General features: G+C 41.3%; 1 protein-coding gene across 1 annotated transcript in view; it reads left to right on the forward strand.

The window, feature by feature from the left end:
• Positions 1 to 3,336: 3,336 nt before the first annotated feature.
• Positions 3,337 to 27,822, forward strand: part of LOC307195140 (regulating synaptic membrane exocytosis protein 1) — a gene marked incomplete at both ends in the record, with an annotated part of 217,032 nt that continues 192,546 nt past the window's right edge. Inside the window, 2 exons of the mRNA XM_079938956.1 lie at positions 3,337 to 3,674; positions 7,481 to 8,343. Coding sequence (XP_079795082.1) covers positions 3,337 to 3,674; positions 7,481 to 8,343 — 1,201 coding nt within the window. The remainder of the gene's footprint in view (positions 3,675 to 7,480; positions 8,344 to 27,822) is intronic.

A 27,822-nucleotide genomic window follows, 5' to 3' on the forward strand; every position in this document is an offset into this window, starting at 1 on the left:
AAATTTTACCCAGTAATTTGATTTTTCTGATACATTCTAAAAAGTAAATGACTTTAAATAGGAAAACAGTTTGATCAACACTTTTTTACTGCAGAGTTCTGTATTAATGTGAAAGAATGTAAGCAGTTTAAGGGTTAGATTAATGGTATACAGTGTCTATAGAATATTTTGTAATATTAAAATGTTTTAGAAACATTTAGAATCCATAGAAATATTTATGCTGTAATATTAAGTGAGTAAATAGAATGCCAAGTTACAGTGGAATTTGTTTTAAATTTGTATAGAAAAACTAAATTGAAATATTAATAGTGGAACAGTGGGATTGGGGTGCTTTACTCTTTAAAAAGAAGCAATTTATATCATATTTTATATTTCATAAATCCATATTATGTATTTAATAAAATTCCAAAAGGAAAAATTAAACCTATGAAGTAACAGTAACAAAAGACTAGGAGAAACACACACACACACACACAGACATACACACACACACACACACACACACACACACAGACACACACTCAAACAGACACACACACACACACATCAAAACAAGCACCAAAGAGAACTCATTCATTTTCAACTCCTCTGTCATCAACTATTTTCCACTATCTCATCTACTATGAGACAGTGGAAACCTATCTCACACACATAACTGTGTTGCTTCTCAGCAACGAATTAGCTCATTTTTATACATGTCTGCAATGTTTGATACAAAATGTGTTGAAAGGTATGACTAATATTCTATTGTAATCTCATATTTTTTTACATCTCGTATAAGCAATTTCTTTTTCATTTGTAAACTTTGTGGCAAGACTAATTTATATAACTAATAATGGATATTGGGAGGTAGTATTTCAATAAAAATATTTGAACTTTTTTACAGTTAATTTTGCTTTCAAATTGGCAGATAGGTTGACCACACTTATAATTTTTAAATACAAATCTAAAAATATTATGGTGCACAAAAAGGTAATACATAGGAAAATTTGGAATTAAACAATAGTTTTCCTAAGTGTTAAAACTCTACAAAAATTAAGGAAATATCACAGATTTAAAAGAATGAATAATATTAAATGGATTAATCAAAACAGCTGCTTCTTCTTAACTACTAATTATAACCTTTTGAATAAATTAAAAATGAAATTAAGTGAATTGTAAAATTTAACTAAAATGTAATTTAATTACAATTTAATTGTAATTTTAACTTATTAAAATAAATAATAACTATATTTTGTTTGCTTTTATCAATCCTGCAGCACATATTCAAAACTTGTAACATATTCAAAACATGGAATCTGCACAAATCTGGCAATTACCTTCTATTGATCCATTTTTATAGCACTTAAAACTGTGAAACACTCAAGCTAAGACTGTGATAACAACTTTCTAGAAAATATGCAGAAGTGCATATTTTCTTCTTTTTTCTGCCTCTTTATTCAGCTTAATTCCATTTTGAAACTTTTGTAATAATTGTAAATTTTGTTGTGTTCTGTATGGTTTTGAAGGAAATTCATATTTATCCTAAATACACTTTAATATTTTTGTAGAAAAGGACCTAATTTGATAAAGAGTAGTATTTTGTTTATTATTAGTGTAATACATAAAAATTTAATGTGTACTTCGTTTCTGTAAAATAGTCAAAGTTTCATACCAATCTCCTTGAACTCCATGAATTCAGACCTCCGCATCACTGTCTTGTCAACCAAAGAGGCAGCCAAAGAGGAAGCACATCACCTGTCCCCATCCAGGGTCTGGGCGGAGGAGACTCAGTGTCACTGTTGATGGAAGTTCTGGTCCTAAGGTATCGCCATCTTTGATACGTCCACTCTCAATCAATCAGGACTTCTGAGGGACCTTATTAATGATATCTAAGAGATGGTGGTATTAATACATTGTGCACAGTATAGCCATATTTGGCAAGCATGTTAAATTGAAGTTCCATTCCATAGATCCTGTATTCTGATACAGGCATATACTATGCATTGTTCATCTCGTTAAATGGGAAGTCTGTGATCTAATACATTGTGCAGATGCTATAAGTAACTGCTTTTGTGGACCGAGTTGTCTTCATTTCATAACCTGAGGAAGTGTAGAGGAATGAGTTAAGCATAATCAATCTTCAACATTTTATAGCAAATCTCTCTGCTGGTCTTAGTTTTCAAAATTCATTTGAATTTTCTTGCTTGGAAGGGAGCAGTTCTTAACAGTTCATCTGCAATATTTTCCTTTTTAAAAATATATTTTCTCTGTCTTTTTCTTATTGTCACTTTAGCTTTTATTTTGTCTTGTAAACAGTAACAAGTGATAGTTTTCTTTGTATCCGTCTGAATGTTTTCAGGAGTACATTTTCTTCTTTTCGCCAACTAAACAATGCTTCTTCTTTTCCTCTTTTATATTGTTTCTCACTTAATGTTTTGAGGATTTATTCATCCTTACGTGATATGTTTGCACAATTGTTGACTGAGTCAGTATTAGTGAAAATGAGGACCTAGAGTTTGGTAATCAGGCTTTCCCGGAGGTGCTGTTTCTGAAATGCAAAGGAAAAACTGAAGTGCGATCCAAGAAAAGTCACTGAGGCGGGCGTTGCTGTTATTATTGTATTATTCATTACTTCTGTTACCATCATTGGCCCCATTATTACATTCGTTGTAAGTGTCATCACGAGGAGAGCAGCTATACAGATTTATTTTAAGTGGCGATAACATCTTATAATTTATCAGCAGATGTGTTTCCAAATGATGGCTCCGAAAGAGCTCTTCTAGCTGAGGTTAGTTGATTGCTGGTAAACTAGAGAGAATATACAGCCTGAACTTTTCTTTTGTGCCTACCTTTCATTGTTTGTTCCACGTAAATATCTTGTCATATTGATTTTAATAATGGATGGTTTTTGAGTAGATCCTTCTAAATCCTATGACACACTGAGGTTTATGTACATAAATATTAATTCTATGGTGCCCTACAACATTTTTCTAATCAATCGACTACCCTGCTCAGACCATTTTTACTAAGCTATTTTAAATGAAACTTCAAAGACAGTCATTCAAAATGTGATGGATACATGGTAATATGCAACTCAGAATCATAGTGTTAGAAATGCCAAGCAAAACTCTATCCTGGTTACCAGAAGTCTATGATTTCAGATGCATCTCGGTCCAGGCATTCATATACTTGACGGTGATTTGTACAAAGATCATTTTCATAAGAAATGTACAAGGATAAATATAAAGATGACAACCATTCTTTCTTCCTTAAGGGATATTTTAGTGTGATGAAAATAAATAATTTCCAAATAGTGCAAAGAATTTATATCGTTCTCTCTTCTTCAAATAGGTGATGTGGGTATGCAATTTGTGTCGAAAGCAACAAGAAATCTTAACCAAATCAGGGGCGTGGTTCTTCGGAAGCGGCCCTCAGCAGGCAAGTCAGGATGGAACCCTCAGCGATACAGCTACAGGCGCTGGTTCTGAGGCCCCGAGAGAAAAGAAATCCCGGCTGCAGGAGCGATCTAGGTCTCAGACCCCCCTGAGCACAGCCACTGCCTCTCCCCAGGACCAGGTTCCCCACAGCGTGCCGCCCGACAGGAGAAAGGGGGCTGAGGCCTCGCAGCAAGCCGGGAGGCCTGAGCAGAAGCAGGCTTCTTTCAGGTCTAGAAGTGAGCCTCCCAGAGACAGGTAAGAGGTCATCAACTCTTAAGCAAAAGGCAAAGTCTTAGATGGAGAGCAAAGTCATCTTCAAGAATTTAACTGCTAGGCTATGTGGAAGGGGTACTTCTCAGGCCCATGAGGAAGGCGACACTGGGCCTGGGCTGTCTCTGTCTAGAATGTATCCTTCCTTAGGAGACCTTTGCCGAGAAGCTTGTCTTTCATGCACGGATGTAAACAAGTCATCTGACTCAGTCACCCACCTGCACTACTAACTTCCAACCCTGAACTGAGAACAGCTCTTGGACCATTTATTTACTGTTTGAGTGAGTCCTGTAGTTGAAAGTGTGCTCTGAGACAAGAGGATGGGGGACTGACCCACTGGAGGGTGTGTGGGTGCGTCAGCAAAGCCTTCCTAGAGGACATTTCTTTTACGCTGAGCTTTGAAGGTGACTAGGGATGAGCCAGGTGAAGGGCGGGATGGGTGCTCCAGGTAAGGGCGCTGGCACCTGGCCGGAAGGAACAAGGCCGGTGGGACAACCCGAAAGATGCTATGGGCTCGGGGGTGAGTAGCAGAGAAGGGGAGCGAGTGGAGAAGAGGTGACTGGTAGGGTCTGAGTGCCTAGGTCACATTGGGCCTTTTAGCCAGGTTAAATTTCATAGACTTTATCTTAGAAATAATGGAAAGCCTCAGAGGATTGTAAGCCTGGGCTAACATGATCAGATTATTTCAGTTTGTCGATTGAGTCATTCATTTGGGCCTCCCTGGTGGCGCAGTGGTTGAGAGTCCGCCTGCTGATGCAGGGGACACGGGTTCATGCCCCAGTCCGGGAAGATCCCACATGCCGCGGAGCGGCTGGGCCCGTGAGCCATGGCCGCTGAGCCTGCGCGTCCAGAGCCTGTGCTCCGCAACGGGAGAGGCCACAACAGTGAGAGGCCCACGTATCGCAAAAAGAAAAAAAAAAAAAACAGTGGATTTGTGACCAGACAGGATGCCGTGCACTAGGCAACAGTGCTGACAAGGAGGATGTGGCCCTTTTCTTCCCGAGGCTGTGAGTTTGGGGGACCAGACGGTTATCACTAAGCGTGGCTGCTTTTTGTCTGTGTGACCCTTATTTATTCCACTGGGTGGGAGGGTAGGACCCACGGAAGTCTTCTGCTATCTTTTTCAAACAAAACCCACACAGTAAGATCAAAGACTTCAGAGCTGAACAGGTCTGGATTCCAGGCCTGGGTCTGCCACGAGGGGTCACAGGCACCTTGCAGTGGTTGCATGAGCACATGTGCTCAGCAGCTGGCCCTTGGGTGGCCTCCAGTGAATGCAGCCAGTAGCCGCCGTGTGTTTACCATCACTGAACACCGCCAGGAACCAGAGGGCATAAAGATGCTTTGTACAGGGTCCCTTTTCTCACAGATCCTGGGGAAGAGACCACACCATCTCCGAGAGAAGACAGAGCCCCGGGCAGTGAACTGGCCCAGAAAGGTGATGTGATCAGAGCTAGAAAATACAAACACGAGTCCTTTGGGAGCCACAGGAAAGAGGAGTGTCTTATGAATTCAGGTTTATAGGACAGCCAGGAACGTGTGGTGGGCAGACGGAACAGGAAAGGCCATGACAGGAAGACTACAAGAGCCACTTCAGTGATGGCAGGACTGGTGAGAAACTGCTGAGTTAAGGGGAGATGAAGATATCGAAGGGGCAGTTCAGGATGGCTCAGAAACAATGATCTCTTTTAAACAAGAGGAAGAATTGGGCGCTGTAAAATCTCTAAAGGGAAAATATGAGTCCTGTTTCAGATAGAGGGTGAAAAACTACAAAGAATTTAAGAGTAAGGGCCAGGAAGAGGCTTTCTGATGAAAGCTGAAAAAGACTGATAAGGGCAAATAGCCTTTCTGATTATATAAATACTTAAGACAACAATGAGGACGTGGGGCTGGAGGAAAAGGCAAGGAGAGCCGGGTACCAGTCAGGGTTGGCCTGCTTCAGAGAGAGAAGGAAGACAGAAGGAATGGCCATCTGTTTAAACTACTGAAGAACTCGTGGTCCTACTTTGTACACTCATCAGGAGCTAGTGGGAATGGAACAATTAAGGTAGAGGTGAGAAAAGGCCTATTCAGTGAAGCAAAGAATCAGAGAGACTGGAGAAGTCCCATTTGCATAATACTCTATCCTTTCATAAAGCATTTTCACAGATGGTGTCTCCTTTAATCCTCACACAAACTCTGCAAGGTAAGTGTCATTTATCAGCATTTCAGAAAAAAAAAAAAAAAAAGTAAACTGACTCAATAGAAACTTCCAGCAAGCACAGCTCTGCCTTAATGAGCTACTAAAAGTTTGCAGTGCATTCGTCACTCTTACGAAAACTCTATTTGATAATGACGGATTGTATTCATAGTAGACCCCTTACACTGGAAAAAGGCAATACTACCTTTGCAATTCCTCCCTCCCTGAAAACCCCTTCCACTTCAAAGGGCCGAGCGATCTAAATGCCTCAAGCAGCATCGGCCATGCTTCTATTTTGCTATTTTGAGCCACTGGAAACCCTTTGCCCTTTCTTTCCATCGTCACCAGACCCTCCTCAAACTGACCCCACAGCTCAGCAACTACTACTTTGGAAAAACCACAGCAGAAACTGCCCTACTTTTTCCCATCTTGTATATTATTCTCAAATTTTGTTCATGAATTCTGCTTTTGGACTTCCAATCAAACAATGTTCTCTCTGGAAAGCCCTCTCTATGGACCTCGGGATTCCAAAAAGAGCCTTGGTTGCCCCCATTTTAGTTGCATAGTACAGCATACAGTGCCTGAATGCTTACCTGAGGTATCCCCTTTTTGTAACTTCTGGGGTCGATGCTGGGACTTTCCCGAATCAGATGGACTCCAGTGTACAGAAGGGCTGGAAGGGGTATCTTAAACAGTATAGCTTAAAAATTCAGAATGCCAAACCCTCTTCCGTTACTTTATCTTTGCCACTGCCTCCCAGAGGATGGAGAGAAAAGTAGGACACAAAACGGGTTTCTTTTTTCATATTCTTTTCCATTAGAGTTTATCACAGGTTGTTGAATACAGTTCCCTGTGCTATACATTTTGGACTGTTTTCTGAAATGAGGGAGAAGGCCAGGGATGGGGAGAGGGAGGAAAAAGTAAAAATTATTTCAAAAATTTCAAGATTTCTATTATATTTGCCTGGGGAAGGTAAAATGAAGGCTAAGGTTCAGCCATTTATTCTTCCTAACCGTCTCCCTAAAAAGTGGTGGGGGGCACATAATCTCATAAAAAGTACTTGCGTTCTACTATTGAGGAAGTGCTATTGGAGTTGATTCCTGAAATGGACACACTTGGATTCACGTTTCTTTAAAAGTTTCAGTTATAATAAGAGATTGTTAATACATTTTGCCCAAATATATATCAGGTATATATAAATATATATATATATCGTTTTGAACTGATATGTACGTATTACCGTTTACTCCTCGATTATTACCTATATTATTTTTATCGAGAACATTTTAAAGTCTTTGATTCACAAGCAGAGGTTCATAAAACTTGTTCATTTACTGAATTAATTTGTTGATTTTTAAAATGATCTAGTTAATTTATAGAGAATTTAAAGTCTGAAAGCCAGTTGTGAAGGCCCGGAATATGCTGTGAGACAAAGGAGCCTTATTTAGAAAGCTACTCAGATATACAGGTTTGATGTAGTTCTTTTATCACCTCGCTTTTTAATTAGCCATCGAAGTATAAATAATTATTTCCAAGGATGCTTCTGGAGTCTGGTCTTCGCCTTGAGCTTTACACATTGCTCTCCTTCTGGACGTTCTTTTGTGCATCACAGGAAGAAGACCCCAGGGGTCGCCGAGCAGAATGGCAAAGGCGCGCCGAAGGGCGAGCGGAAACGCGCGCCCAGGGCCTCTGGGCAGCCCGCGGAGGGGCCCACGGAAGAACGGGAGCGCAAGGAAAGGCGGGAAAGCCGAAGGCTCGAGAAAGGCCGGTCCCAGGACTACCCCGACGTGCCAGAGAAACGCGAGAACGGCCCGGCGGTGGAGGCCGAGAAGCAGAGGAAGGAGGAGGAGTACCAGACCCGGTACCGCAGCGACCCGAACCTGGCGCGGTACCCGGTCAAGCCGCCGCCCGAGGAGCAGCAGATGCGCATGCACGCGCGGATGTCCCGCGCCAGGCACGAGCGGCGCCACAGCGACGTGGCCCTGCCGCGCACCGAGGCGGCAGCTGGGCCCGAGGGCAGGCCCGGCCCGCGCGCGCCCAACGCCGCCCGGGTCTCGCCTCCCGCCTCGCCGCGCGCCTACTCGGCCGAGAGGACCGCGGAGGCCCGGGCGCCGGGCGCCCAGCCGCTCGCCGAGCCCAGCCCGCCGGCGCCCCGGCCCGGCGCAGGCCCCGCCGACGCCCCGGAGCCCAGGGCCCCGGAGCCGCTCCGGAAGCAGAGCCGCCTGGACCCCGGCGCGGCCGTCCTCGTGCGCAAGGCCAAGCGCGAGAAGGTGGAGACCATGCTGCGCAACGACTCGCTCAGCTCCGACCAGTCCGAGTCCGTGCGGCCGTCTCCGCCCAAGCCGCATCGCGCCAAGAGGGGCGGCAAGCGGCGCCAGATGTCGGTGAGCAGCTCGGAGGAGGAAGGCGTGTCCACGCCGGAGTACACGAGCTGCGAGGACGTGGAGCTAGAGAGCGAGAGCGTCAGCGAGAAGGGTGAGCGGCGCCGCGCGGGCTCGGGCGCGTGCGGGGTTGGATGCGCGGGTGTGGGGATCCGAGGTCAGCGCGCGGAGCTGGGGGCGCGTGTGCCGGGATGCAGGCGCGCGTGCGGGCCTGGAGGAGTGTGTGCCGGGATCCGAAGCGCGAGCGGGGGACTCGGGGGCGCGTGTGCCGGGATCCGAGGCGCGCGTGCGGGGCTGGGGGCGTGTGTGCCAGGATCCTAGGCGCGAGCGGGGGGCTCGAGAGCTCGTGTGCCGGGATCCGAGGCGTGCGTGCGGGGCTGGGGGCGTGTGTGCCGGGATCCGAAGCGCGAGCGGGGGTTCGGGGGCGCGTGTGCTGGGATCCGAGGCGCGTGTGCGGGGCTGGGGGCGTGTGTGCCGGGATGCGAAGCGCGAGCGGGGGTTCGGGGGCGCGTGTGCTGGGATCCGAGGCGCGAGCGGGGTGCTCGGGGGCGCGTGTGCCTGGCTGGCAGGTGCGCGCGTGCAGGATTTAGAAGCGCGGCTGATAATGTCCAACAAGGTGACTGTGACTGTATCTGACGCTGCTCTACGGTATATTAGAAACTGCTGAGAAAGTAAATCCTGAAAGTTTTCGTCACAAGAAAAATTTTTTTTGTAAGTGGATGAGGGCATGGATGTTAAACTTACTGTGGTAGTCAATTTGGCATTCTATGTATGTCAAGTCGTTAGGGGTACACCTTAAACTTCCACGGACCTATGTGTCAATTATGTCTCAATAAAAGTGGGGGAGAGAAGTGGGACCTGGAATGCTCTGGCCAGCCTCGCAGCGGATGGAAGGTTGTCCTATATATATATATTTCCGGAAGTGGGATTTAAAAAACGTAATCACGTGTGCCAAATTGGGGTTACAAGAGTTCTTCATGATTTTGGTTGCTCTCATCCTGGGAAATTCAGTACACAGTCTTGTGTTTTTAAGTTATTATTCGGGGGTGGGTTTATTTGGCTGACAAAAGGACGTGTACCTTCTTTTACACTTCAGTGGCGTAATGCTCCAGTCACAGAGGTAGCGTTTTTCAAGTTTCAAATGAATCTTTCTTACAATTTGTAAACAAGTTACAAAGTTTCTATCATGCAGATGTTATATATCGTGTTTTGGTAGTAACTTTGCAGTACAGATTTCATTTTACCTATTACAGTCCAAAAGATTTTGGAACATTTCGTGATGGGCTGACTTTTTTTTTTCTGTCTAAACCTGCACTGTACAATACCATAGCTATATGTAGATATTTAAATTAATTAAAATTAAATAAAATTAAAAATTCAATTCCCCACTCACCCTAGTGCTCAAGAGCGATCATTCCAGAAAATGCCTTTAAGTGGCACTGGTCTAGAAAATACTTCAATTTAATGTTAAAATCACGTGTTTGTTTTGAAGATTCTCCTCATTTTGCTGCTGTTCCCTTAGATTTAAACTGGCCACAGCAGTAAATTCAGTGGTTGTGGTTTTCATCTTTGTTGTGGTGCTGGGGTTCTTGGTGTTTTTCTTAACGAATTCATATATTGAGGTGACTGACTATTTTTACAGTTTTTGACTTGCTTTAGAATCGGTAAATTACACAGTTAATATTATGTTTTATAAAGAGAATCACTTCCTCATCTTCTCTGCCTGCAAACTGCGTGCATGTGGATCCACCCTCTCTCCCACCGTTCTGTTCTCTTTTTCTGTCTCTTTCTTTCTATATATATGTGTGTGTGTATATATATATATATATATATATGTACATACATATATATCCCCAACAATCTTATACTATATTTGGGAACAATTAAGAAAGCTCACTCTGTGAGCTTCCCTGGGGGCGCAGTGGTTGAGAGTCTGCCTGCCGATGCAGGGGACACGGGTTCGTGCCCCGGTCCGGGAAGATCCCACATGCCGCGGAGCGGCTGGGCCCGTGAGCCATGGCCGCTGAGCCTGCGCATCCGGAGCCTGTGCTCCGCAACGGGAGAGGCCACAACAGTGAGAGGCCCGCGTACCGCAAAAAAAAAAAAAAAAAAAAGTTTAAAGAAAGCTCACTCTGTCGCTATTATTACTGCAACTCAAGTGGAAATAGCTGTCTTTTGAATGCATGTGTGTCTGGGATGAGTTTGGTTTTTTTCAGCTCGCCTTCTCATCACTGATGTTTATAAATTGCATATGGTCTATAGGTTTTTTAAAAGTCAGATGGTGAGTAGCTTCTTGCTGCCTTTCATGCCTTAGTATTGTTTTGTGAACACGTATATTTTTCCCCTTAAGCCGTAAGGTAAGTGTGAAGTAAAAATGTAAGTGGATATGCTTAATGGGTGTGCAGATAACCCCCGATGGGGATGGTATAGGTATAGTTATATATGTGTATTTTCCCACTCCTTAAAGGAAGGGTCTACACCAACTCCTCTTGAATATGTGTAATAAATCACAAGACACATGGAATTAGAATTGAAATGCAAAATTATTCACGGTAACAACAGATTATGAAAGAAACATGACTGGTGGTGTGGGTGAGTGGAGAGATGGGGCTGGGGTGATGTGAAGAGCATACTGCCTCTAGCGGCTGTGTCCCCTTCTTGGGAATTCTCATTCCGGGCACTTGGGTGACCACTTGGGGTGTATACACCTCTGAAGCTGGGGTTCAGTCTTCCCCTCCGGAAACATAGGAGACATCATCTGATACAGACTGCCCTGTTTTCTCTTCATTTATAAATGATCTCATTCTGAATGTCTATGAACGTAGCATAGACGTTTTCCGATTTCAGCCTTCGTTAGAAATTCTACCATCTGTAATAGTTACTAATGACTTTATTGCCAAGTCCCACCATTGACAACTAAGGGCTCCCTTGGGGACCAGCCATGATCATCTCCAGCACCCTGTGACCCTGCACAAGTCTTTTAACCTCCTTAAGTTTCCATTTTCTTATTGGCACAGTGGAGATAAGAGTTGCTGCTTTGTCAGGTTACTGAGTGGTTTGAATGAGCTCATGCATCTATAACAGGATGCTAAGTTAGCATTCTTCCCGTCCTGCAGTGCCTGTGGCATGTCTGCCATAGATCTAATACTGCAGTGAAGCTGAGATCATCACCCACATGTAAATATACAAGGAAGAGGTTAAAGAACCCGTTTTATATCTTACAGGCTCCGGTGAATTTCCCTGATCACTCTTCTTATAGGAAGAGTGATCAGGGAAGAGATGTCTTCCCAGGAGAGAACGGATGCCGTGCTGTGACCTTCAGGGTCAGGGAAAGTTATCCCCATGGAGTAAATATCAAGAGCAGTGGGAGAGAAAAGCTGCATTTCACCTATATTCCGTGCATTTGCTTGTTCGCTTTATCAGTTACACGTATAAAGTAAATATTTAACGTGTGCCTGGCTCTCTTAATCTGTTTGGGCTGCTATAACAAAAACCCACAGACTAGGTAGCTTATACACAACAGAACTTTAATTTCTCACAGTCCCAGAGGCTGGGAAGTCTAAGGTCCAGGCTCCAGCATGGTCTTGTTGTGGTGAAGGCCCTCTTCCTGACTCATGTGAAGTCAGCACCTTCTTGCTGTGCCCTCACATGGGGGAAGGGGCTGGGGAGCTCTGGGGGGTCTCTTTTATAAGAGCACTAATCCCATTCATGAGGGCTTCACCCTTGTGACCTAAGCACCTCTCAAAGGCCCCACCTCTTAATGCGATCATTTTAGGGGGGCTTAAGATTTAAACACAGTAATTTTGAGGGGACGCAAACATTTAGACCGTAGCACTGGCACAAGGCATTTATTAACATGTGTGTACTATTCTCACCATTTATATTTTTATCCTTATCCTTATGCTGAGTTGGTTTGTATGTTTATTAGCAAATGTGGATTTAACACTTTCAGTAGATATACTGATGTTAAAAATAAAGAAATATGCTTCCTGCCCTTATGGAGCTTACATTCTGTTGAGAGAAATAATAAAGAATAATTACAGGGCTTCCCTGGTGGCGCAGTGGTTAAGAATCCGCCTGCCAATGCAGGGGACACGGTTCGAGCCCTGGTCCGGGAAGATCCCATATGCCGCGGAGCAGCTAAGCCTGTGCATCACAACTACTGAACCTGCGCTCTAGAGCCCGTGAGCCACAACTACTGAGCCCGTGTGCTACAACTACTGAAGCCCACACACCTAGAGCCCGTGCTCCGCAACAAGAGAAGCCACTGCAATGAGAAGCCCGCGCACCGCAAGGAAGAGTAGCCCCCGCTCACCGCAACTAGAGAAAGCCCATGCGCAGCAACAAAGACCCAACACAGCCAAAAATAAATGAATAAATAAATTAAAAAAAAGAATAATTACACAATGAAGTACAATTTAATAAATGCCTCAAAGGAACATTCCTTACAGATATATTGATACACTTTTGCTTTGTGTCCAAACATTCAATTAAAAAGAAAAAAAAAAGGTTCCCTGGGCAAATGGCATCTGAAAGACAACACAGCATTGCTAGTCAATATGATGCTTCGTGTGTAGTGTAATTACACACACACACACACACACACACACACACACACACACACACACACACGGATTAACAGTGAGCTCAATCTAGTGAGCTTGTCTAAAAATTGAGGTCAGCTACCACATGTTTCAAAGTGAATGCTGTTTGTTCAATGTTCATACTGCTCTTTCTTTGCCCACTGGGAAAAATCGGGCATTTCTCATTTCTTAGATTATAAGAATTACCTAATATAAATCTCTCTATGCAGAAGAATAACAGTGAACTAAATCTTACTTGTAATAAGACAGCAATTGGATTTACATGAAATGTGTAATAAGATCCATTGGGACAAAGTCTAGTGAAGATCTGTGCCCCTAAGGAAATGAGTCAAGAGGCTTAAGGAGAAAGAAAGAGATGCAGGCAGTGCCGATGTGGATGAGAGAAGGAAGCAGCACCAGTGCTGAAAAGAAGCAGAGCATTGCTGCCTGGATCAGGGGATTAATCCACTTATACTTACAAGGAACTTGAAGTATAAGTCCTTGGAAGAAGAGCCTGGCATTAGATAACAGGATTTCCTTTCCTTTTAATCCTTTCCTTCTTGCTGACTTGGAGTGTATGGGGAAAATACAACCCAAATTAATGTTGCCTTTGAACTTTTAGAGCACTCTGTGAATGGCTCCTGAGGTCAACCTTTATAACAAGGGCTGAATGGTTTGTTTGTAACTGTTACTGCTAAGCATCATTTAGCAGTCCTTGTCGGAGCATTTGGTACCTGGATGACTGGTAAGAAATGATACCTGCAAGGCTAGCAAACAATGAGTGCTTGAAAAGTGAGACTGACAACCCTTAATTACAGGGTTGAATTTTCCTCCAAAGACAAAGACAGTTTCAGGGGACCAGGGTGTAGGTTGTGGGCAGTGTGAACTATTCACTGTTAAGTTTGGGTACCTGACAAGTTAAACATTGTGGAATCAGGAACAAAAGCTGAGAACCCTCGCAACAATCAGGTACTAAATTATTTAAATGTAACTAGTTCATGCAACACTTTATATTATTCTTTAGTCATTAAACTAAAACTACTGGGAGTTTCCTCTTTGGGCTCCAGCAGTATAATGCCTACGGCTCACATAGTACTTTCTTTTTCTTATAAATTTATTTATTTTATTTATTTATTTTGGGCTGCGTTGGGTCTTCGTTGCTGCACGTGGGCTTTCTCTAGTTGCGGCGAGCAGGGGCTACTGTTCCTTTCAGTGTGCGGGCTTCTCATTGAGGTGGCTTCTCTTGTTGCAGAACACGGGCTCTAGGCGCATGGGCTTCAGTAGTTGTGGCACGCAGGCTCAGTAGTTGTGGCTCGTGGGCTCTGGAGTGCAGGCTCAGTAGTTGTGGCACATGGACTCAGTGGCTCCGCAGCATGTGGGATCTTCCTGGACCAGGGCTCGAACCGTGTCCCCTGCATTGGCAGGCAGATTCTTAACCACTGCGCCACCAGGGAAGCCCTCACATAGTACTTTTAATTCTACCCAGGAGTTGTTGATTTACTTCTGTTTCTTGAGAGCAGAAAATGCATTTTATATTCTTTTAATGCTCCTAGTGCTTTTTCTTGTAACTTCAAGGAGGTTTGCAATTAAAGAAGGTGGCCGTCATTCATGTAGTCATGTTTTAATTTCTATATGACATTCCATAAATATTACATGATTTATATGATGTTAAACAAGTTTTGTATAAAGATTTGTGACGTTCCAGGCACAGGGTGCTAGAGGTATAGTGATTAAATAAATAAATACAGACGTAAACATAGATACTTATAGAGACAGCCATGGTTCCTGCCCCCGTGACATTGTTATGGGCTGTCCAGAGGACTCTTATCGGGGACTTTACAGACAGGAGACCCCAAGATAAAATCAGGTTCTGTGGTAAGAATTTGGCTACAGGCACTAAAACAATTGTAACCTTTAAACAATTACAACCTAAAAGGGCTTCCTCTTTAAATGGCTGCTGAAACGTAAGCATTTATTTTTCTTACCCCATGAGACCCCAGTGTAGAGGGAAGGAAGTGAAATATGAATAGTTGATGGAAAGAGAAAGTAGGCTGCTTTGGGACAGAGGAGCTTGCCAAGGAGGCGAGAGAGCTGGGGTGGAGAGCAACGTCCCCACCCAAGCACAGATATGTTCTGTGCAAGATATTTTTGACATTTAAAATAAAATAATAAATAACTAACTTAAATAATTAAATAATAACGTTATGACCAAAACTCAAAGAGAAAGCTCTGGGTACCCAGACCCATCGCACTGGGCAGAGATATTTGGACAAAATGCAAGACCGTGCATCTGGACTAAAGATAACACACTTGCCTGTAGGTATGGATTAATCTTAAGCTGGAAGTAAAGTATCGTGATCTGAGACCTTCAAATAAAAGCTGATATAAAACCTGTAAACTCCTTTGGGTCCAGAAAGAGGCAACCATGAAGATAACCCACAGGGAAGCCCATACAACCCTGGGGATGCCCAAAGGATGAATCCAGACATCAGCTATAAACATAAGAGGAAATTCAACAACAGTAAATATGCCAAGGAAACAGGGGAAAATCTATAAACTTTTGGATGTTAAAAAATAAACGAGGTTGTGTACAAAGCAATAAGCGTTAACCTGTCTTTACACTTCTCATCAGTAATGGATTCTAGACTACAACTGACCAATGCCTTCAAAGTTTGGAGGGAAACCATTCTGAGACTGCTGTTTTATTCACACCTAAATCATCAGTCAACTCTCGGTTCTCAGAAAACCTACTTTGCAATCTGCATATGAGAAAATGATTGAAAAATGTATGCACTCAAGAAAACTGAGAAGAATAATCATGAAAGTGGGACAAATGAGAAAGAAGAAAGAGTGGAGCTGACCCAGGAATCCAGTGCAAAGAAATCCCCGAATGACACCGTGTGCAGAAAGCAATCTGTCGAAATTAAAACTGGAGATCATTTCCAGGAAGCTCCAAAGAGAATATTGAGGAGAATATCCCGGATTCCAAGAAATATCCAATGACTTACATGATGTTATTGACCCGGTAAAGAGAGGCTGTTTCTTTTTCAGCAATAAAGGGGAACAGTCAAAAGCTGAGGGAGAAAAACTGTTAAGAAAAATCATGGTCCAAACATGAAGCAAACAAGAATATGACATCATTTTATTAGTTAATGCAGTCCATTTGCCTATTAACCTAGGTAATGTTTCCTCTGAGTGAACAGGAAGCCTGACAGTTCATCTGTAGAAATGTCAATTACTGGTTTTTACTTGGTCCTAGAGCATTTACATGTAATAATATTATAAATGCCACTTACTGGTTTTCAGTTTTTAGAATCAACCCCCTTCCACATTGAATATGTGTGTGTGTGTATATAGTTTATATATATATATTTTTTGTTTGTTTTTACACAATTGAAGATAAATATTCTGTCCATGTTAAAATAAAGGTAAAACTGACAGATACGAGAGAATCTGGAGAACAGAGAGTTAGAGATAAGTGTATGAATATTCTCATCTAAAATGTTCAAGATCCTATTCAAATTTTGGGCCAAGAAATAGAGGATTAAGGCCACTTAAAAATAGAAATGTATAAGGAGAAATAAAACTATTGGCTTTTGCAAGCAAAACGATATCAACATAACAGTGAGCTAAAGTCCCTTCTTTCATTGGTTTTTACCGTAGATAATATCATAAAATTGGAAATCAATGGATAACATCCCAAACAAAGTGGTCAATGGATAGAGGAAAATTATTTAAAAATGAGAGTGCTTTTCATTAGAACAACTAAGAAAGCAAACGCTTGCAAATAAGCTTGGGAAGTGGAATTGACGGTGTGGGCAGAGAGACCATGAGGGGAAATGAGTTATTGTAGCTACATCGCAAGCCCTTATTTATTCTAATTTTCATCAGGTGCGTGTGTGAAGTTGATGTCCATTAACACAGGAAAACAGAACATTGCTGTCTAACATCCCCTTTATTAAGTTGTGAGTAACTAGTTTTGGTGTCTTCTGGGAGCTCACGTAATTTTACCCACCAGAACCTCAGAACAGCGGTGGATCTATGTGGAACTCTGACAGCCTTGCCTTCTCTTTGACCTTTTATACATTAATCTTTCACTGATTCCTACTGTTGCTGTGGGAGAGAGAAATTTAATTCTCCCTTTCAACTACCGAAAGAGCCAGGATTTAGAGTGTTAGATGCTTCGTTTTAGATGCCTTCCAGGGAGTCTGAGAACTAATTTCTTCTTACAGCGGGTACGAAATGGACGTTAGCTGTTTTAATCATCTGTGTAATTTACATCTTAGAAGGATACTGAGGGGACACAAATAACTGTGTTGGGGGCTCTGAGCTAGCATGCTAATTCCTAATGTTCTAAGAAAATTTGGGGAAACATCATGGTGAAGAGCTGGGTTTTTCAGTTACAATTTCTGCCTAATATATAAACGACTGGAAAGTCTCCTTGACTCTAAAACAGGAGCTCTGACTAAAAAGAAGTTCTATAAAAAGAAAAGAAATTAAGTCTGTAAATCTCACCTGATTATATCCAATAATATTTCTCCCAAATTAATTCATGGCTAGAAATATTAGTCTTTTAGTTACATCTGAGAGAGATTTCTATTCTGGAATCAGGAGACACTCAGTTAAATCTGGGTTACATTTCATTTTCAAAACTAATCATACTAATTTGACATGTATGCTTATAATTTTAAAAGTGGAGTGTTTGAATGGATGTACAACTGAAGGACATTTTGAGGGGAAACATTTGCGCTTCAAAGTGCGTTTAGAAAAAGATTTGATATTGAAGATTTCAGTGCACCTATTTTCTCTCATAAGTTTGTTCTTCAACATCCTTTTAAAATGCAGAATCATACTTCCGTGTTTGTGACCCATTTTTTCCAGTGAATGAAAATGTTGTCCTTACTTTGGGTTCAATTTCACAGCATCACCGAATGTTAGTCCTGAGAGAGACTTTGGAGACAAAGAATCTCCCCTTTCACACACTGCTGAACAGAGAAGGGAACATGGGGGGTGTTAAGTCACTGGATTCCCTGCCCCCATTTTCCATTTGTAGCTGGGAGAGCTTGGAATGCATCCTGGCCCCATACCATCCCACCAGACCTCTGAGAACGAACACTTGGTCAGTCCTGCTGCTGTCCTGTCCTCAGTTGAGGCCCAGCCCTAGCAATCTGGTTTCTAGTGTATTCCAGAGACCAGGCCCCTGGTTTGTGCCTAGTTTTGGTTCCTAGATCCACGTCCCTGGAGGCTTGTGGCTGAGTCCAATTCTGTTGCCCGAGTCCCTCTGGAACTAACACTTGGCCCTCACCGATCCCGTCCAGGAATTAGGAGCTGGGTCCCTGGATGCTGACTCCCTGATCCTGACCGCCGGATGGGAAATCCAGATGTTGCCTTGTGTATCATTCTTCTTCCTGTGTTACGGGGCATCTGACTCAGTAATTACTGCTGTTCTGCATTGAATAGTTACTGCCTATGGCCCTCTTCTTTGAGTGTCTCGTTCTACCTCCTAAGCTGAACTTCTGCATTTGGAACTTTTTAAAAGCACCTGTTCCATACCAAGAGACAGATCTAATTTTAATTCCGATAAACTCTTCTGCGGCGGACGCGTACACAGTAGGATTGTATCAGTTTCCTAGGGCTGCTGTCACAAGGTGCCACAGACTGGGTGGTCTAAACAACAGAAATTTGCTTTCTCCCAGTTCTGGAGGCTGGGACTGCAGCAGCTAAGTGTCGGCAGGGTTGATTCCTTCTGAGGGCCATGGAAGGACCTGTGTAGGCCTCTCTCCTTGGTTTGTGCTTGACTGTCTTCTTCCTGAGTCTTCACGTTGTCTTTTCTCTGTGTGTTTGCACGTTTCCTCTTCTTATGAGGACAGCAGGCCTGTTGGATTAGGGGCCATCCTAATGAAATCCTCTTAAACTGATTATCTCTTTAAAGATCCCATCTCCAAGTATGGTTGCACTCTGAGGTACTGGGGGTGAGGACTTCAACATAGGAATTCTGGCAGACCACAATTCCGTTCATATTAACAGTATTCGCAGGAGGGAAGAGACCCAGACCTCCGCCTGTCTGTGTTCATACTAATGAACATGGTAAATACTCCTGTTTGGGGTTTGTCTCCATTGGTTTTCATCTGTGGAAAGTATAAGATCATCAAGAATCTTACTGGGTAGTTACGTTACGAAGAGGATTGCTGTCCGAGATCAGGAAGACACAGAGAGTTTGAGGCACTGCCAGAGACTAGACCCCTTGGGCATGTTTCTTAACCTTGGTAAGCCTCAAGTTCATCCTTTTAGGAACTTGGAGTGAATAACTGTACACATTCTGTGGGGTCCTCGTAAAGATTAAATGAGGTGATGGGTACGGCTCTGTGTCCCTGATACACAGCAAGTGCTCGATAAGTGTTTCTATTTCTGTGACACCAAACAGGATGTATAGATAACACATGTTACAGGAACTAGGGGGAAAGCTGGGATGCTGAGGCTTCGTGTTGGAGCTGGGGAAGAATTTGGCAGGAAGAATAGATGTGGCATTTGAGTCAGAGAGATAGGCCTGAGCAATGAGAGATGGGGAGACACCCACTTCTGGCAGCAGGAAGCTTCCAGACCTGTGGAAGGAAAGAGCCCAGAGGCCACCGATCAAGAGAACAGCTTTGATCCCAGTTTTAAGGACTGGATTACCTTGGGCCACAGAATGAGAGGGATAGAGCATATCAGTGATCCTCAACCTTGGGTGCACTTTAGAATCTCCTGGAGGGCTTAGAGTTGATCATAGTAAGTGAAGTAAGTCAGACAGAGAAAGACAAATACCATCTAACATCACTTACATGAGGAATCTAAAATATGACGCAAATGAACTTACAAAACTGAAACAGACTCACAGACATAGAGAACCGACTTGTGGTTGCCAAAGGGGAGGGGAGCTGGGGGAGGGAAGGATTGGGAGGTTGGGATTAGCAGATGCAAACTATCATATATGGGATGGATAAACAACAAGGTCCGACTATAGAGCACAGGGAACTATATCCAGTCTCCTGGGATAAACCATAATGGAAAATAATAGAAAAAAGGATATATATATACATGTATAACTGAGTTTCTTGGCTGTACAGCAGAAATTAACACAACATTGAAAATCATCTATACTTCAATTTAAAAAAAAGTGTTGAGGCAGCCCCAAAAGGGAGTCTGACTTGGTCAGTGAGCAGTCAGGCCCTGATTTATTTTAGTGCCTGTGGCTGAGTCGAGAACTGTAGGATTATAATCACTTGAGCTTCGTAAACAAGATGCTAATGTTCAGGCCCCAAGCCCAGAGCTCCTGATCTGATGGTTCTGGGCTGAGGCCCAGGCGTCATCATTGTCGTTTTTAGCATCTGTTTGGTGATTCCAACGTGAGGTCAAGGTTATGACGACAGGGCCTCATCGTCTTCAAGGACCTTACCAAGTCTCAGACCTGACCCTTCATACATTATGAAGTGCCGGTTCTTCCATGAAAGTTGTTATTTTGTATCACATGAGCATCCCATGAAAAGAAAAATTGCTTATTTATACAGGGACACGTTTGATTGGAAAAAGCATCCAGAATGACTCAACGTCTGTTTAGGGGATGGAATAAAGAGTTGGCCGTTTGCCACCCAGGTAGAGCTGACCCTGGAACAACATGGGTTTGAATTGTAGGTCCACCTGTACGTGGATTTCTTTCACTAAATGCACACTGCAGTACTACACGACCCGGGGAATCCGGGATGTTTAGTTTATAAAACATAACTGCATCTCAAAGAATGTCTTGGCAGGATAAACACTTTATGCTCGATATGGGTAAATATTTCTTATTATAATAGTGTGTATTATACACAAATTGCAAGCCAGATCAATTTCCAGGAAAAGAGGCACTGGTTAAAGTAATGCTGTGTAAAAATTATGTTCTATATTCTTGTATTTATGACATAAAATGTTTGTGATGGTTAAGAGAGAGGCATTGCTAGTTGTATGTATACTATATGGTATGTTTTTGAAAAAAATGTTTGCATAATATGTGTAAAGGAAACTGAAAGGATGTACATCAAAGTGTTGAGTATACTTATATCTGGACTATAAAACAGCACACATTCTTTATGTTTCCTTTTGTCTTCTTTGTATTTTTAAGCTCCTACTGTAAACATATTCCTTTGTTTTAGCTTAATTTGAGTTTTCTGGTTATCATTCATTCTTTTGCTTTCCTTTTTCTCTTCATGCCTTCTATTAGATTGATCAGGTGGTTTTATGTGCTTTTTCACTTATTTTAGAGCGTAGCGCATTATACATTCCTTTGGTATTCTTTCTTTTTTAGATGTTGGGGGTAGGAGTTTATTAATTAATTTATTTATTTTTGCTGTGTTGGGTCTTCGTTTCTGTGCGAGGGCTTTCTCTAGTTGTGGCAAGCGGGGGCCACTCTTCATCGCGGTGCGTGGGCCTCTCACTATCGCGCCCTCTCTTGTAGCGGAGCACAGGCTCCAGACGCGCAGGCTCAGTAGTTGTGGCTCACGGGCCTAGTTGCTCCACGGCATGTGGGATCCTCCCAGACCAGGGCTCGAACCCGTGTCCCCTGCATTAGCAGGCAGATTCTCAACCACTGCGCCACCAGGGAAGCCCTTTCTTTGGTATTCTTTAATGTAAAGCTGAGCTCTTCAGTGCAATACTTAGTTTTATAATTTAGCAAAACTCTAAAATTAAATCGTTATCCCTGTGAAAGAAGACTTTAGCAAGCTTTAACATTCCTCTAAATTTACTGTTTTTTCCACTGTCTATGTTATTGTTATCTAGAATAGGTTCAGGTTGTCTTTACACATTCGTATAAGTAGATAATACGTAAATTTACCAATGTGTTTAACATGTTTAACTGATTTCACGTTCATCATTACATTTTACATCTCACTTTTCTTTCCACCTTCATTTTTCTTCTTGTCAGAGCATATCTTTAATTGATTCTTCCAGTGAGAGTCTGGGGGTGGTTAAATACCATTAGTTTGTTATCATTCCTTTCAGGACATCCTAGTAGTGTGTTCAGCGTAGGCTTTTTCTCTTCCATAGAGATAAGAGATAGTAAAACTACTATTTATTTTTTGGAATCAATATTTTATTATTTTACAGAAGAGAAGGTGTGTTTCATCTTGACCTGAAGCACATATATCATTTTTTAAGAAGACAATTTTTTAATTAATTGAGGGAGGACTAAACAAACCAAAAATGCGGTGACCCTTAATCATAGTATAAAACAAAGAAAATGCTTGCCTTTTGTGATTTGGTTGGAAATTCAATTGAGGTAGAACTGAGGGAACCTCATATTCTTGGAAATCACTGGTTCTGATATGTTTTGTTTAGTTCATAAAAAGGTTTGAAAAGTTCTTCTAAAAAAACAGAAAAAAGGGAAACAAATGGGATAAAAATAAATAGGGAGATTAGGTCTTGTATTAATGAGTTAAAACTGTAAGTAATTATATAGCATTTAATTAATTATCTTGTGCATCATGTAAATAATCTTCCACCTCTCCTTGACGATGTGCTTTCTTTAATAACTTGCTGTTTGAAGTCTTGTCATTTCTAACATTTCTCCTCAGCCCTTTGAATTAGTTGTTTGCTTTTTTGTTTTTTTTTACCTATCAGTTTGAGGATTTGGGTAAAACTTGCCTGATAGAGTGATGTGTTTGGGGATTTTTTTTAAATTTAATTTTATTTACTTTTTTATACAGCAGGTTCTTTTTAGCCATCCATTTTATACACATCAGTATATACAGGTCAATCCCAATCTCCCAATTCATCACACCACCACCACCACCCCCTGCCGCTTCCCCTCCTTGGTGTCCATACGTTTGTTCTCTACATCTGTGTCTCATCCTGCAAACCGGTTCATCTGTACCATTTTTCTAGGTTCCGCATATATGCGTTAACATATGACATTTGTTTTTCTCTTTCTGACTTACTTCACTCTGTATGACAGCCTCTAGATCCATCCACATCTCTACAAATGACCCAATTACAGTCTTTTTTATGGCTGAGTAATATTCCATTGTATATGTACCACATCTTCTTTATCCATTTAGTTGTCGATGGGCATTTAGGTTGCTTCCATGACCTGGCTATTGTAAAGAGTGCTGCAATGAACATTGGGGTGCAAGTGTCTTTTTGAATTACAGTTTTCTCTGGGTATATGCCCAGTAGTGGGATTGCTGGGTCATATGGTAATTCTATTTTTCGTTTTTTAAGGAATCTCCATACTGTTCTCCATAGTGGCTGTATCAATTTACATTCCCACCTGCCAAAGCAACAGGGTTCCCTTTTCTCTACACCCTCTCCAGCATTTGTGGCTTGTAGATTTTCTGATGATGCCCATTCTAACTGGTGTGTGGTGATACCTCATTGTAGTTTTGATTTGCATTTCTCTAATGATTAGTGATGTTGAGCAGCTTTTCATGTGCTTCTTGGCCGTCTGTATGTTTTCTTTGGAGAAATGTCTATTTAGGTCTTCTGCCCATTTTCGGATTGGGTTGTTTGTTTCTTTAATATTGAGCTGCATGAGCTGTTTATATATTTTGGAGATTAATCCTTTGTCCGTTGATTCATTTGCGAATATTTTCTCCCATTTTGAGGGTTGTCTTTTCGTCTTGTTTATGGTTTCCTTTGCTGTGCAAAAGCTTTTAAATTTCATTAGGTCCCATTTGTTTATTTTTCTTTTTATTTCCATTACTCTAGGAGGTGGATCAAAAAATATCTTGCTGTGATTTATGTCAAAGAGTGTTCTTCCTATGTTTTCCTCTAAGAGTTTTATAATCCGGTCTTACATTTAGGTCTCTAATCCATTTTGAGTTTATTTTTGTGTATGGTATTAGGGAGTGTTCTAATTTCATTCTTTTACATGTAGCTGTCCAGTTTTCCCAGCACCGCTTATTGAAGAGACTGTCTTTTCTCCATTGTATATCCTTGCCTCCTTTGTCCTAGATTAGTTGACCATAGGTGTGTGGGTTTATCTCTGGGCTTCCTGTTTTGTTCCATGGATCTATGTTTTTGTTTTTGTGCCAGTATCATAATGTCTTCATTACTGTAGCTTTGTAGTATAGTCTGAAATCAGGGAGTCTGATTCCTCCAGCTCCGTTTTTTTCCCTCAAGATTGCTTTGGCTATTCAGGGTCTTTTGTGTCTCCATACAAATTTTAAGATTTTTTTGGTTCTACTTCTGTAAAAAATGCCAGTGGTAATTTGATAGGGATTGCACTGAATCTGTAGATTGCTTTGGGTAGTATAGTCATTTTCACAATATTGATTCTTCCAATCCAAGAACATGGTATATCTCTCCATCTGTTGGTATCATCTTTAATTTCTTTCATCAGTGTCATATAGTTTTCTGCATACAGGTCTTTTGTCTACCTAGGTAGGTTTATTCCTAGGTATATTATTCTTTTTGTTGCAATGTAAATGGGAATGTTTCCATAATTTCTCTTTCAGATTTTTCATCATTGATGTATAGGAATGCAAGAGATTTCTGTGCATTAATTTTGTTTCCTGCAACTTTACCAATTTCATTGATTAGCTCTAGTAGTTTTCTGGTGGCATCTTTAGGATTCTCTATGTATAGTATCATGTCATCTGGAAACAGTGACAGTTTTACTTCTTCTTTTCCAATTTGTATTCCTTTTATTTCTTTTTCTTCCCTGATTGCCGTGGCTAGGACTTCCAAAACTATGTTGAATAATAGTAGTGAAAGTGGACATCCTTGTGTTGTTCCTGATCTTAGAGGAAATGCTTTCAGTTTTTCACCATTGAGAATGATGTTTGCTGTGGGTTTGTCATATATGGCCTTAATTAGGTTGATGTGGCTTCCCTCTATGCCCACTTTCTGGAGAGTTTTTATCATAAATGGTGTTGAATTTTGTCAAAAGCTTTTTCTGCATCTATTGAGATGATCATATGGTTTTTATTCTTCAATTTGTTAATATGGTGTATCACATTGATTGATTTGTGTATATTGAAGAATCCTAGTATCCCTGAAATAAATCCCACTTGATCATGGTGTATGATCCTTTTAATGTGTTGTTGGATTCTGTTTGCTAGTATTTTGTTGATGATGTTTGCATGTATATTCATCAGTGATATTGATCTGTAATTTTCTTTTTTTGTGGTATCTTTGTCTGGTTTTGGTATCAGGGTGACAGTGGCCTCATAGAATGAGTTTGGGAGTGTTCCTTCCTCTGCAGTTGTTTGGACGAGTTTGAGAAGGATGGGTGTTAGGTCTTCTCTAAATGTTTGATAGAATTCACCTGTGAAGCCATCTGGTCCTGGACTTTTGTTTGTGGGAAGATTTTTAATCACAGTTTCAATTTCATTACTTGTGACTGGTCTGTTCATATTTTCTATTTCTTCCTGGCTCAGTCTTTGGAGGTTATACCTTTCTAAGAATTTGTCCATTTCTTCCAGGTTGTCCATTTTATTGGCATAGAGTTGCTTGTAGTAGTCTCTTAGGATGCTTCGTATTTCTGCAGTGTCTGTTGTAACTCTTCCTTTTTCGTTTCTAATTTTATTGATTTGAGTCCTCTCCCTCTTTTTCTTGATGAGTCTGGCTAATGTCTTATCAATTTTGTTTATCTTCTCAAATAGCCAGCTTTTAGTTTTATTAATGTTTGCTATTGTTTTCTTTGTTTCTATTTATTTCTGCTCTGATCTTCATGATTTCTTTTCTTCTGCTAACTTTGAGTTTTGTCTGTTCTTCTTTCTCTAGTTCCTTTAGGTGTAAGGTTAGATTGTTTATTTGAGATGTTTCTTGTTTCTTGAGGTAGGCTTGTATAGCTATAATCTACCCTCTTAGAACTGCTTTTGCGGCATCCTGTAGGTTTTGGATTGTCGTGTTTTCATTGTCATTTGTCTCTAGGTATTTTTTGATTTCTTCTTTGATTTCTTCAGTGGTCACTTGGTTATTTAGTAACGTATTGTTTAGCCTCCATGTGTTTGTGTTTTTTACGTTTTTTTCCCCATGTAATTGATTTCTAATCTCATAGCGTTGTAGTCAGAAAAGATGCTTGATATGATTTCAGTTTTCTTAAATTTACTGAGGCTTGATTTGTGACCCAAGATGTGATTTATCCTGGAGAATGTTCTGTGAGCACTTGAGAAGAAAGTGTAATATGCTGTTTTGGGATGGAATGTCCTATAAATATCAATTAAATCTATGTGGTCTATTGTGTCATTTAAAGCTTGTGTTTCCTTATTAATTTTCTGTTTGGATGATCTGTCCATTGGTGTAAGTGTGGTGTTAAAGTCCCCCACTATTATTGTATCACTGTCGATTTCCTGTTTTATAGCTGTCAGCAGTTGCCTTATGTATTGAGGTGCTCTTATGTTGGATGCATATATATTTATAATTGTTATATCTTCTTCTTGGATTGATCCCTTGATCATTATGCAGTGTCCTTCCTTGTCTCTTGTAACATTCTTTATTTTAAAATCTATTTTATCTGATATGAGTATCACTACTCCAGCTTTCTTTTGATTTCCATTTGCATGGAATATCTTTTTCTATCCCCTCACTTTCAGTCTGTATGTGTCCCTAGGTCTCAAGTGGGTTTCTTATAGACAGCATATATATTGGTCTTGTTTTTGTATCCATTCAGTGAGCCTGTGTCTTTTGGTTGGAGCATTTAATCCATTCACGTTTAAGGTAATTATTGATATGTATGCTCCTATTACCATTTTCTTAATTGTTTTTGGTTTGTTTTTGTAGGTCCTTTTCTTCTCTTGTGTTTCCCACTTAGAGAAGTTCCTTTAGCATTTGTTGTAGAGCTGGTTTGGTGGTGTTGAATTCTCTTAGCTTTTGCTTGTCTGTAAAGCTTTTGATTTCTCCATCGAATCTGAATGAGATCCTTGCCAGGTAGAGTAATCTTGGTTGTAGGTTTTTCCCTTTCATCACTTTAAATATATCATGCCACTCCCTTCTGGCTTGTAGAGTTTCTGCTGAGAAATCAGCTGTTAACCTTATGGGAATTCCCTTGTATGTTATTTGTTGTTTTTCCCTTGCTGCTTTCAATAATTTTTCTTTGTCTTTAATTTTTGCCAATTTGATTACTATGTGTCTCGGCATGTTTCTCCTTGGGTTTATCCTGTATGGGACTCTCTGTGCTTCTTGGACTTGGGTGGCTATTTCCTTTCCCACGTTAGGGAAGTTTTCAACTATAATCTCTTCAAATATTTTCTCGGGTCCTTTCTCTCTCTCTTCTCCTTCTGGGACCCCCTATAATGTGATGTTGTTGTGTTAAATGTTGTCCCAGTGGTCTCTTAAGCTGTCTTCCTTTCTTTTCATTCTTTTTTCTTTATTCTGTTCCGCAGCAGTGAATTCCACCATTCTGTCTTCCAGGTCACTTATCCGTTCTTCTCCCTCAGTTATTCTGCTATTGATTCCTTCCAGTGTATTTTTCATTTCAGTTATTGTATTGTTCATCTCTGTTTGTTCTTTAATTCTTCTAGGTCTTTGTTAAACATTTCTTGCATCTTCTTGATCTTTGCCTCCATTCTTTTTCCGACTCCTGGATCATCTTCACTATCATTATTCTGAATTCTTTTTCTGGAAGGTTGCGTATCTCCACTTCCTTTAGTTGTTTTTCTGGGGTTTTATCTTGTTCCTTCATCTGGTACATAGCCCTCTGCCTTTTCATCTTGTCTGTCTTTCTATGAATGTGGTTTTTGTTCCCCAAGCTGCAGGGTTGTAGTTCTTCTTGCTTCTGCTGTCTGCCCTCTGGTGGATGAGACTATCTCGAATTAGTTGTTTTCTTAATGGAGAAATAACTCATGTCCATGACTGCAGGAATCTATGTATTTGGGCCATAGATTAATAGAAAAAACTATCATTATTCACCAGATAGCATTGCTTGAATTGTAGCTCTATAAAGACAAATAAGTATATCCCCTTAATGGATTTTGAACTTACCAATCAGATTTTAAACGGCCATCATATCAAAGTGAAAACGCCAAGTAGCA

The sequence above is a fragment of the Stenella coeruleoalba genome (genome assembly GCF_951394435.1).
Source record: "Stenella coeruleoalba genome assembly, chromosome: 12".
NCBI classification, from domain to species: Eukaryota; Metazoa; Chordata; class Mammalia; order Artiodactyla; family Delphinidae; genus Stenella; species Stenella coeruleoalba.